Source organism: Hippichthys cyanospilos, chromosome 6, assembly GCF_059441005.1.
Source record: "Hippichthys cyanospilos isolate Australia breed blue-spotted pipefish chromosome 6, RoL_Hcya_1.0, whole genome shotgun sequence".
NCBI lineage: Eukaryota > Metazoa > Chordata > Actinopteri > Syngnathiformes > Syngnathidae > Hippichthys > Hippichthys cyanospilos.
The window spans coordinates 9786865-9799123 of record NC_142374.1 but is presented as its reverse complement, the minus strand read 5'-3'; the positions used below and the strand labels follow the sequence as shown (position 1 = coordinate 9799123).

The 12259-nt window shown below is 38.1% G+C and overlaps 2 protein-coding genes across 5 annotated transcripts in view; one reads left to right on the top strand and one right to left on the bottom strand.

Moving 5' to 3' along the window:
• tspan33b (tetraspanin 33b) overlaps window positions 1–12259 on the top strand; it is a 67699-nt gene that overhangs the window by 43211 nt on the left and 12229 nt on the right. The window contains exon 8 of one of the 2 annotated variants that reach the window (XM_088417852.1): window positions 11610–11679. The exons of the other annotated variant lie outside the window; for it this stretch is intronic. Within the exon in view, the coding sequence (XP_088273978.1) occupies window positions 11610–11624 (15 nt within the window). The 3' untranslated portion in view covers window positions 11625–11679. Of the gene's footprint in view, window positions 1–11609; window positions 11680–12259 lie in introns of those variants that run through there. 2 annotated transcript variants of the gene reach the window in all.
• mical3a (microtubule associated monooxygenase, calponin and LIM domain containing 3a) overlaps window positions 482–12259 on the bottom strand; it is a 71115-nt gene continuing 59337 nt past the window's right edge. For 2 of the 3 annotated variants that reach the window (XM_088417845.1, XM_088417846.1), the window contains exons 38-40: window positions 7266–7365; window positions 5525–5598; window positions 482–3806 (exon numbers count right to left, since the gene is read on the bottom strand). In XM_088417845.1, coding sequence (XP_088273971.1) covers window positions 3622–3806; window positions 5525–5598; window positions 7266–7365 — 359 coding nt within the window. In that variant the 3' untranslated portion in view covers window positions 482–3621. Of the gene's footprint in view, window positions 3807–5524; window positions 5599–7265; window positions 7366–9714; window positions 9814–12259 lie in introns of all 3 variants that reach the window. The other variant, XM_088417847.1, reaches the window with a different exon arrangement.

Below are 12259 nucleotides of genomic sequence, written 5' to 3'. Positions count from 1 at the left end.
CTGCCCAATTGTGTTAAAATCAAAGTAATTGTGGTAAGTTCAGCAGCTTTTCCGCAAGCATACGTAAAAAATATCAAACAGGTTTATTGCAAGTGTGTCCGTCTGTTTCAAAGTGTAGGACTTGAATATCGCCCAAAACTACAAACATAATTTAAGTCTGGACACTTAAAGCTAAAACATTGAAAATAAACTAATGTGATTTTTTTTTGCCCAGCTGAACAGATAGCTTGTCATTAACTTCACACATGAATAGTTTTAATTTATGAAAAATCCATTAACTTTTTCTAAGTGCTCTTCTTTGAAATTTACCAAAGAATTACAGAGCGTAAATGCAGAAACTAGTCAAAAATACTTTACAACCACTTGAAAGCATCAAACAAAGCAAATGCCCGCCAGCTCTCACCCCCAAAATGTCCATTTTTCTGAACGTTTTCCTGTAATGTACATGTAACCACAAAGTTAAGAAACCAGTGAAAGAAAGTTAAAAAGAAAACTGCATTTTTATTGCCGTTTGCAGCATACATCCAACACCCAAAAGCAGCTACACAAAGCATTTGCATAAACTGTGTGTCAACAAAAGTTTAAAAATTAGGATTTTTATTCTTTACATATAATACATTTTTCACAAGTTAATAAATATCAGTACAATCATGTCACTTATCACACTTACAACCTACACCCAAAGAACTGTCTAACTTTGTTAAAACTCATAGCATATACATATAACGTGTACTCTGTGCTGTAAAACAGTGACAAAGTCTTGGTTTTTTTTTTTTTTTTTTTTTAAAGTGTCACCTTTCACTGGTGCTCCAATTTGATGCAAAGTATGCATAGCATTTGCATTCCTCTAGAACCTCAAATTCAATATTTTTAGAGTCCCTTAAAAACAAAGATGGGGAAAAGTTAAAAAGCAAACTTGTCCACTGGAACACAAATTCAGGCTATAGGATAAAGTAAAAACAAAAAGGCATCTGTATGAAATCTGTCACTTGTGAAGTGTGTGTGAATCTCCTTACTTGTACATTACTTCAGAGGACATAAAATAAAAGTTGGGATATGGACACATATTTGTAAACATTAGCAATCGGTGTGATACAATGAATTTCATAAGAGAGCCTATCACTGTTGATCACATGAAATGCTTTAGTGTTTTCCCTTGACATTTTTAAGAAACTTACAGTAGGAATAAATTAGAAGCCAAAACACACAAACATCCCTGAATTTGCCAATTTATTATGCAGTTCTATGCTTTTTCAAGGTCATTGTTAAAACATGGCCTATCACATCTAAATGGAAACCTTGCACTGATCACTTGTTAATCACAGCTATTATCTAACATGAATAAATTGTTAAATTGTTTGGACTGTGAAGAAAAGCAATGTAACTTGACAAAAGCACGTACTATTGTACGTGTGTGTGATTGTTTTATATATATATATATATATATATATATATATATATATATATATATATATATATATATATGCTATGTTGTGCTGTACTGTCTCTGGAGTTTCTTTGCACAGCCTTCACCTGGGATCCAACTTGATATGGTAGACCCTGGCCTCTATTGATCTTTTGTTTTGGATCTGTTCATGCGCTGCCATGATTAGGGCCTTGGTACTGTCTTTCCGTACAGCCTATTTTCAGCCACCGGTATAATTTCTCAATGTCAGCCATCCTTTCAATTTGGCGGCAGCACATGCCATGTAGGGTGTTATCTTTCCACAACAGTCCATCTGGCTCCTCCTCCTTAATAGGCTTCTGTTGTCTGAGGCACTCACTAAACAAGTCGTCCGTGGAGGCCATCATCTTGATGTAGTCTTAGCGTGTTGTTTCCTTCTGGATAGAGCTCTAGAGCTCTACTCCTTGTTTTAATGAAATTGTGACTAGCTTGCAAACTATTGAGTCATATAACTGTGATATGAAATTAATAACGGGAAAGAAGTTGAAAGAAGTAATTTCACAGAACCATGTAATGTAACTGGTTTTAATCCCATTGTATACAGAATCAATAGGATCCTTTGAAAAGACAAAATGACTGAAATTAGAGAATCAAGACAGGCTGATGTGACCTTTGACAGATCAGCCATCTGAGGAGTTTCAAAATAAGGAAGTTTCGTAGAATAATTATGTACAGATGAGTCATAGTCAATGTTTCTTGACTCTCAAGACCAAACTTAAGGGATTGGGAATTTGTATGTACTCTCTCCATGTTTCAGTAAGTTTACTCCATTCCCATACTGCCTCTCCAGGTTGGATTGATTGCACTGCATAAATTTGACTGTACACATAGCATACATAATTTTTCATTACTTTTAAGGGACAATAAAGAGCAGACATAAGGGAAAAGGTCTGCTCAGGGATGGCAAATTAGTAAGCTCTTCTATTAACTACTAAAGAGGAAATGGGCCTTATGCATTATGCATCTTCGGGACAAAAAAAAAAAAAAATGTTCATCGTGGCTGCAGACTTCATTGATGAGGCTACTTTTACACTATGTTCCAGACAAAATCAGGTGGCGTAATGTGGGATTGTGGCCATATTTTTCTTGATATTCAGATCTCTGTTTTGCTTATCTGTGTCACCGTTTGTTTTGACTTAACGGTCAAATGAAGCTCCCGGGCCTCATGTTAAGGTGTGGGTGGGCACATGTACATGACCACAACAAAGGATTTGATATTAGTTTTCCTGAAAACCAACACAAATTCATCTATTGCGTCAAACTGCAAAAGATGTCAGGCCTCCGTTACATGTTCCATGAAATCCCCCGCTGTGTATCACAGCAATGCTGTTTTATCCCAAATGGCCTGAAACAGTGCTGCCATAGTTGTAACCTTACATGGCAATGCTTCGGAGTGTGTGTGCCTCACAAACAAGCGCCACATGACATCATGAGCACCCTCACGAATGCTAAGAAATAATGTTTGATTAAAAAAAAGAAACAAAAAAAACCCAATAAAAATCATAAATACTGTATGTTAAAAATCATACTGGGCCCACAAAGCACAGTTAAAATGGCAGAAACATTTCGTTTTCTTTGTGATCCATTGGGAAAAAGTAGCATGTATGCCAGTGAGAAGGAAGGCAACTTCAAAAACCTTCCTTTTTGTTTTTGCTACAGACAGGATGATATGATCCACGGTGAAATGTTACTGCATCTACACAACGTATTTACAAAACACAATCCTTTAAATTTCCTTTGCATCAGCAGGACCAGACTGCAGTATTCCCTTTAGATCATTTCGGTATACGTCTTTAAACATGCTCCCAAAGGTGCCAGCACTTCAAGGCTATAATGATAAATTGTAAATGTGAACGTACCGTCTTTCTATCTCTACCCACGGTGACAGTGCAAACCTGAAACGTGATTAACCACGACTGCCTGTGGGCTGAGGATGTGTAAATCCCGCAGGCTAGTTCAACCATTCTCAGAAGGAGCCAAGAGTGTGTGAGTGTGTGTTTGTTGGGAATCTTTACACATTCACCGCTGCAGGTGTGACAGGTTAGACAGACAAAATGCCTTTTTCCATGTTTGCCGCACGAGGCTGATCAAAAAAGGCTGAGACCCTCGAGCGCCTTCCAACCTTGGACCTGTTTGGAGCAATTAGTTCACTCTTGTTAAACCCAATTAAGGTTGAAGCCTTTAGAGAGCATTACAGCCTCCAGGTCCTTGTCTTCCTCTTTCTCTCGAAGCCTCTGCTCCTCCAAGAGTGCCACCAGGGCATCGCGTTGCTCCACAACATCTAGCATCTCATTTAAGATCTGCTTTTCCTGTGCAAGCTCCTTTTCAGTCTTTAAGTTATCTGAAAAAGAGCAAGGCAAAGGAGCTATCACAGGGAAAATAAACATTGGCCAAAAAGGAAGCTGGATTTGGGAAAAAGAAAGAAAATTAACTAAATTTACAAAGATCACTCGTAATGCGCAGCAGGAGACGGCCAATAAATGTCATTTGGCATGGATGTCTCACCCCTAAGGGCTACGTTTCCCAGTACCCACACTTTTCCCCAATTAAATGGTTCAACACCCACACATTACCAACTGTAGTTGCACGAATGCGTAACATCAGCGGTAAGCCTTTTCTTCCCATCCCTCCGTGTTATACCTTAACAGATTACAAGGATTATCATTAGCAGCCCTCCCCATTTTATGGGAAATTTAGGTAACCAATGAAACTATGTTCTTTGCATTATTTGGCTGAGAAACCAAAGATTTCAATGTTGACACTTATCTAACCCTAACACAACTCATTCACTCTCAAAGCAATACAAGGTATCTATTTATTTATTTATTTATTTATTTATTTATTTTTAGACTGGTCCTGAATGTGTTGAAGAAATAGACGGACAAAAATATAAAACCATGAAAATATTGCATGTCAGTTGGTGTATATTGTTAATTTCTCTAATCAAAATGAGGGAAAGAAAAAAATTCAACTTTCCAGAGAAAAAAATAATTCATACGGAATCAGGTATCGTCATAGTAATTTTCAGGGAATATACACTAATATTTCTTCATCCATTATCTTGAATATTTTTCCTTACAAAGATCGGGGCGCGCTGGAGCCTATCCAGCTGTCTTCACACCCTGCAATGGTTGCCAACCAATCATAGGGCATATGAAGATAAACAACCATTCATAGTCACAAGCAGACTTAGGGATAATTTAAATGGCAATACAAAGACAAACAAGCATTTATACTAACAAACACACCTAGGGATAATTTAGAGAGTTCATTAAATATCATGCCGGAATCAGAAATGAACCCACAACCTCTGTGCTGTGAGGCAGACATGTTAACCAGTCTGCCACCGTGCCACCCCACTGTTTTGGCGTGCATTGCAATATACGTAGCTACTATAAGTATTGAAAGGTTCATTTTTGCGCAGGGACATTTTATTGTTTGTAACTTCTGTGAGAAACAGTCCACAGGAATTAAAAAGTCGAAGGCAGGAAAGTCCTTTCCTTCTACACCAGGTATCCATCCAGAGGCGTTTGCACAGTATAATTTTGATTAGATGCACTGGGGCAACTGGTCATTTATTTTAATAAATTAGAAGTCACATTTTCATCCAGCATGTGTACACAACAAACGCAGAGTGTGTGTGTGTGTGCACACATCTTTAATGATTCAAGGCTTCTTCGGGTCTGCAGATGAGCACTGTTGTGTGTGTTTGTGGTCAATTTTCTTCCTAAATGCTTGTAATTACAACACAAATACAAAAGCATACTTTAGCCTATTTAAGTGAAACACAGAAGAGTTAATAATAATGGAAGGGTTAATCGAAAATTTCCTCAGTTGCTTCGGCGAGAGAAGCAGGCCATGAATTCAAAGTAGTCAACACTAGGGAAGTTTGGATGACGCTGTATGAGATATTCTCATTAAGACTTGGTTAGAATGTGAAGTTTGCAAAGGTTGACATATCCATCCATTTTCATAAGTGCTTGATACAGAATGTTTATAATATTTACGTTAGAGGGGCATACATAGGCTTGAGAACTTGAAAATCAGCCACAAACTCACCTTCCACAGCCATACGCTCTCTTAGTTCTTGCTGCAGTCGGCTCTGGCGATCTTCTAGCTCCAATTCTTTGGCACTTAAAAAAAAATGAACAGAAAGATATCAATTGTGGTTTTCTTTTTTTTTTTTTTTTTAGCTTTGAACTATCAGTCTCTCAAAGTGCCTTATCTTTGTAAATGGCTAGTTCAAATAATTGTACCAAATGTCAAATTCGGTCATCTTTTCATTCCCATTTTAGACAGCTATATTCAGGTGTTACGAGAAGAACTACCATTGGAAAAAGTGCTCACAAGACCAAACTAAAATCAAATGAAATCCTGTTAATTGTGAAATTTAATGTTTGGGCTTTAAGAGAAGCAGTTGCAATCAATGGAAGTTCAAGGTTCAGTGCTCGCAAATGGTCACTTTGACAGTACTCAGAATATGATTGTCAAGCTCAAGGGTCAGCAACCCAAAATGTTGAAAGAGCCATATTTAAGTAAAAAAAAAAAAAGGGGGGGGGGGGCAAACCTGTCTAAAGCAATGAAAGCCTTTCATGGGACTTATAATGAAGGCCGTATATGTCAATATTAGCTACATTAGACTAGTATCAAAACTGACTAGGCTAGAATATTGAGTCTTCATGATTCAACAAATGTTTGTTTTCCCTGCAGCACATCCTGAAGTGAAAGACACACCATGTAACTACTCTGCTGTATGATGGTGGTTTAAGTTGAACTTCCATTACAGTATTAATGTATTATATATTATTGAAGTCGTAAAATAGAAATCAAGAAATCACCTTTTTATAGAAATCAATGTCACATTTTATTATATGGGGGGGGGGGGGGGGGGGGGGTGGAACGGCATTCTCAGCCAATGTTACTAAATATGTGCCTATGACAGGATTGTGTTTAATGTGACTTCTGGTTTCAAAAAATCACTGGAGAGTTTAAGGCATGTAAGATATTTTGGTTATTTGACAATTTCTCATTACAAAGCAAACATGCAGGCCAATCCTTCCTCATAGGCAATGAAAGCAAATGATGCAGTCCAAGAACTGTTTATTCCTCTGTTTCATAGGTTTCTTCTTTTCCTTTTGGGGGATTCATGGCCCATCTAACACCTGGCGTTTTTTTAAAAATTCTATTTTTTTTTTTTTTTTTTTGCAACAGCCACCTGTCTGGCACCGCGGAGAGCTGAAAGAAACATGTGCCACAGGCTATGATGCAAATCTTTGTTGACAAAAATGCTGGAACTGAAAAGTTAATTTACTATTTTTTTTTCCACTATTGGAATACATTAAGATTGTGTTTGGCGTGTTTAAAAAACATTTTAGAACAAAAAATATACCCCCCCCCCCCCCCCCCCCCCCCCATTCATCTTTTCATGGTGAGATGCGGCTCAAGAGACGTGGGTTGCCAACCCCTGGTCGAGCTTAGAGTGCAGCTCCAAGTGGTAGGCAACTGTACAACTGAAACAATTGAAACCGGCCATTTAATTTACTAATGACATATTAGACATTCAAATTTTATAGATCTTGGAGACAAGTTGTGTAGCGTTTGTAACAAATATTAAATACAGGAAGAAAATAGATGAAATTTCTCGCCACTACACGATTTGGGCTAGCAGGGCCGCCTTGGGACCTAATGTAAATCTAACATTTAAAAAAAAAAGAGAAATGGGTCATTTGAAAAGGTTCAGCGAACACTTTGATGGATTAATGCCAGATTAGTCAATGAAGGTTGTGAGGATATAACTTACAATATCATCAGTTCGGATTCATAGCGGACAAGGGCATTCTTCTCCTGCACCAGCTTGAACCACTCTTGCATTAGTTTAGGATCGTCCTTCTTGCCCATGCCTGGAGAAAAGAGTTGGCAGCGTATGTAAGTGAGAGGCCATACATTAAATAGGACATACATGGATGCTCAGGGGTAGACACTGGGTAATGCAGTCACAGCCAAGGCAGGATGTCCTTGTTGAGGGATGGTGAGGTGGAAGGATGGACTCGACGCCATTACGGTCGGTTGCTCCATACTTCACAGTCACATAAAAATGGTGTGGAGGTTTTGACTTGAGGGACATGTGCATACAAACAACTCTCAAACACACATACAGACACTTTACTTTGGAAATAAACATCTGTTGAACAGACCCATTTGATTAACACGGATCAGACTGTGTGGCGGTAGATGTTCTTTTGGGGTAAGTGTCATCCAGTCTTTTCTTGGTTTCTTAAGAGTATAAAGTGAGAAGGGATGTGTGAGTGTGAGTGTGTGTGTGTGTGTGTGCGTGAGTGTGAGTGTGTAAGAGGGGTGATAAAAAAAATAAAACTGCGGCGAAAACACTGGACCAAAGCTTAAGTTGGGGAAAAAAAAAATCCTTCCCTGCGCAGTTAAAAACCCACCAGCAGAAATGAAATAATTCAAATCCAATCAGGGCAAAGACGTTAAGAGGAAACAATGGTTTTGTAACTTAATAATCACTTTTCCTTCGGGACTCAAGTGAATCGTGATAAATGCTATAGCCAAGCTAAAGAGTACAGTAAATTACCTGAGAAGTACACTGCAAGGTTAGCTACTATGAAGATGTCATCAAGGTGATTCCCCTTATAGGAGCTGTCATACCAATATGCTGTGTGACCAGTACACATTTAGACTGCTGAAGGTCTGATGAATGTGTTAAGCACTGTGCATTGTTATAGAACTTATATAGTTTAATTTGGCCTGGACCGACTCTTAGTTTCAAAATACAGGGAAGGAATTAGGTGTGGTAATGTCTGTGCACTTGTTGCAGTGTGTTGTTTTGTTCTATGTGAGTTAATCAACTGAGGCATTTCACTCAGGTCTAGCTCACAATGACAATATACAATTCTATATGTCTACTACACTGTAGTCGCACGAAGAAATATTATTCACTAATGATTGACACATGCAGTAATTTGGATTTGGCAACATACAACGCATGTGACTTTTTTTGCTTACACTTTCATGATATGTATCCCAACTGGACCAAATAAGAGGAGGAAAAAATCTGAATGAGGTCAACTGTCCTACCATCATATTTCAAAAATGTTACAAATTTGGGTCGTGTTAACATACAATTTACTTTCAATTTGGTACGTCTCGTCATAACAGATGAAATGCCACATTGAAGTAAATATTCATTTCATGATTATTACAATTATTTCCTTTTTAGGTTTTTTTCCAAATCAATTATTTTGTTTTTCACAAAAATGATCAAACGTAAGAAAGATGTCTCTTTATATGGCCCGATTGCCAGACTGCACTATTCGATAGGACGAGAAAAAGCATGTCAAGTGTACTTTGCAGAGCTTCCGACTTTCTCTCTAGCACGCTAAGAAATAACTGCTGCTTGACAACAGCTGGTGGATCCAAGGGGTTTCACTGAAACACTTAAGGGAATTCCAATGCAGCATGGTATACTTAGACTGAATGATGAGGTTCTAGGGGGTTAGGGGAGATGCTGCATGTCAGAGTTGAAGGGGTAACTTAAGACAAGAGGCTTGAGTTTTCAGTCCTGTTTATGAATTGTTACTTGTAAACATATTTCTTTCCGCCATCCCCACCACCACCAGCCCTCAGCCCAAGGTTCCAAACACAGGTGAGCCCTCATTCAAAGGGGAGGTAAAAATAGCATAAATCAATTAGCTCAAACACAAAAACAAAAGCTTGCATCTTCACACACTTCACAAGTTGAAACCCACAGAAACAATTTCTATTGGCAGGTGTTAGCTACAAGAACAAACCAGATGATTCATTAATTTTTAAAACTTGCTTTATGTAGACTCCAATATTTATAACGCATCTTCACACCATGCAAAGTTCACACTATTGAATCATAAACTCTGCCTCCAAGCTACAGTTAGACTTGAGGGGTTCAACAACCTGCTTCATTCTGATTTTGTTTTAAATAAAACACTTATTAATGGTCATAAAATGGCAAATAGTGCTCACAATATTATTGATGAATTTGCAAACAAAACATGCAATTGGTTCAAAACCACAGCAGAGGAGTTTTCCCTTTAAATTGACATTGCGGGAAAAGCTACTGAGCTGGAATATTGAAAGGGATGAGGGGCAAGAAGATGAGGGAGGGCTCAAGGAAATCGGCCAGTTCTGGAGAACCCCTTTTGGTTGCCATAGTAACCTGCCACACCCGACAAGCAGAGGCTGCGAGGTTACGTTACCTTCAGGGGAACAGCAGAGGCAGAAGGGGAGAGGTCTTCGACGGTGCATCCCCACAAAGGGCTCAACTTCCACAAGACAGGGGGAAAGGGAGCGAGGGACTGACATAGACGAAGACATTTGATGCCAAAGAGAGAAGGGATGATAGAAAAGATACAGAAGAAGAAAAGCAGAGATTTTACAGCAAGAAACAGTAGGGGACAGAGTGTGTGTTAGAGTGAGGGGACATGGTGTGATGAGAAAGAGAAAAACGTGGAGGAGAAAATCAAAGGAGGGCTTGGAACTGTGAGATAGGAAGAAGACAAATCACCTAGGAGGAGGAGGAGGTAGGAGTGATCATTTTTGTGGTATAAGGGTTGAATAAAGTTGGAGTAAAAATGCGAAAACAACCTGGAAGAAAAAAGCTTTTCTGATAATGCACTTGTAGTGCTTTCTGTATAATTCCATTAGGCTATCACATTCTCCATTTGAGGATACCACGGAATAAAAAAGCGTGCACTTCCATACAAAAACCTTCATAGACTGAATTTGCACCACATGGTTCATCAGGCCATAACATTTTTCATTTAAGGCTTACGCTTTCCTACACAAAGCTTAATATGCTGATTTTACAGCGGGGGGGTTGAAGTGACAACTCTGATGCCTTAACAGAGTGATGAAGAAAAAAATGGAATCTTGAAAATGTGCTCAAGAATGTGATACCTGGATATGCAGTAAATGCAAGCTTGATATCATGTCAACAAACCGGTCAATGATGTATAAACTGCTTGTCAGCTCGACCTACAATGAGCATAAAGATAATTGAAATATGGTACAGATGTGCCTATCAAAAAAATAAATAAAAAAAATGCATGGATTTGGAGGTTACCCTCATTCAAATCATTGGGGGGGAAGAGTTAGCCCAGGCCAACTAAACTGTGTAATTTTAATATTAACATTAGCTTTTTTATATGAAGTACTGCAGCTGAAAGCAACACTTGAGCAGAAGTACAGGCATCTCGAGAGAAAACAACTTTGTAAAAGTAGATTATTTCTATTAACATATCTGAAAATTGTACTCAAAGCTGCAGTGTGATGTGTGATGTGTGATATGGCCAACCATCTTTTGAGTAATACTAACATCTTAAACTATTTTAGGCTTAGCTTCCTTAGTTTTTAATGCGACTGTTCCATTTTCTTAATTAAATCCATTGCAAGGCACTTCATAACAAAAATCCGTTTCTTCTGCAATTTAAGGTAAACTTAATTGACGTTTTTCTAGGACGGCCTAGTTGACTGTCATCCATTGCACTGCTCTTTGCCTTTGCTTTTCAGCAAATTCTACAGATACCTTTGTGCAATATGGCGATTCATTGTTCAATATTCAGGCCAACATTTGTTTGGATGGCCAAAGGATAATAGGGAACCTAAATGGACCAATTTCATTCATGCAAAGCGAATGCAGTTAACACCAATGTCGACGAGTGGTTTTCTTTTGTTACAAGCACTTTTAATATATTTACATGATTGTCACATGTTTGTTTCTTTATTTATGCAGCGTAACATAAAAAGTGTATTGACCAGAACTGGGCACATCGGTCCGTCATTGACGGAAGCCCAATTTTCGGCAAGCGCTTCCGAAATTTTGGCGAGTGCTATATGATGTGAAAAACACACAAGCTAAAAAAAAACAAAACAAAACAAAACAAAAAAACAAAAAAAAACACGTCTCTACTGGCCCAGGTTGACTGCAGTAAACCCACTTCAGTCATGGCTTGGTCCATGTATTTCTTTGAGGAGAGTATGCAAAAAAAAAAAAAAAAAATCTCATTACATAATTTTAAGCATTAATTTTTACTTTAGGCCTGTATAATGAATTCGCTGAGTGAAATTGTGTGCATTCTGCCTTTCCTTTCAGTTCATGAAACCGTGACTCTGAAACGCAGCACAAACGCTGACACCCCAGCTGGATACCTTCACTAAGCATAAAGTAATGCACAGTGTAATACACTAAGAACAATTCATCTCTTAACTCTAAAACAAATAAATAAATAAAAATAAATAAATAAAAATAATAAATCAATTACAATTACAATTACAATTCTCATCAAATACCTTTTTTCGTTGGAGGGGAGCTGACACCCTTGACTAATGCTTACCTAATATAAGCCAATTGAGCACTGTAGTGATAACTGTGACCAATGGATGGCAGTGTTTCCACACTTACAACACAGATATTACCTACATGCAATTCAAAGGAATAGAAATCAATCTTTCATATGGTACCACCCACTAGGACACAATATTCTGTCAGCCTTGAAATATGATTGAGAATGCTACATATACAGGTCCTCTAAAAGTTTCCTTTTCTGATAATGCTTGGCACTAAGAGTTAATTGTACTGTAGCTAATGTATACTATGGCTCCAGCAGTCAGCCAGTTATTCCCAGGTGCACGTATGTCCGCTTGCTGCCTACTTAGACTGTGTTAAAATTTCCTTGCTCCCAAATATATGCCAGTTTAAAAAAATTCTCAGAAATTTGGAAGTTTAATGTGGTGAGGTGACAA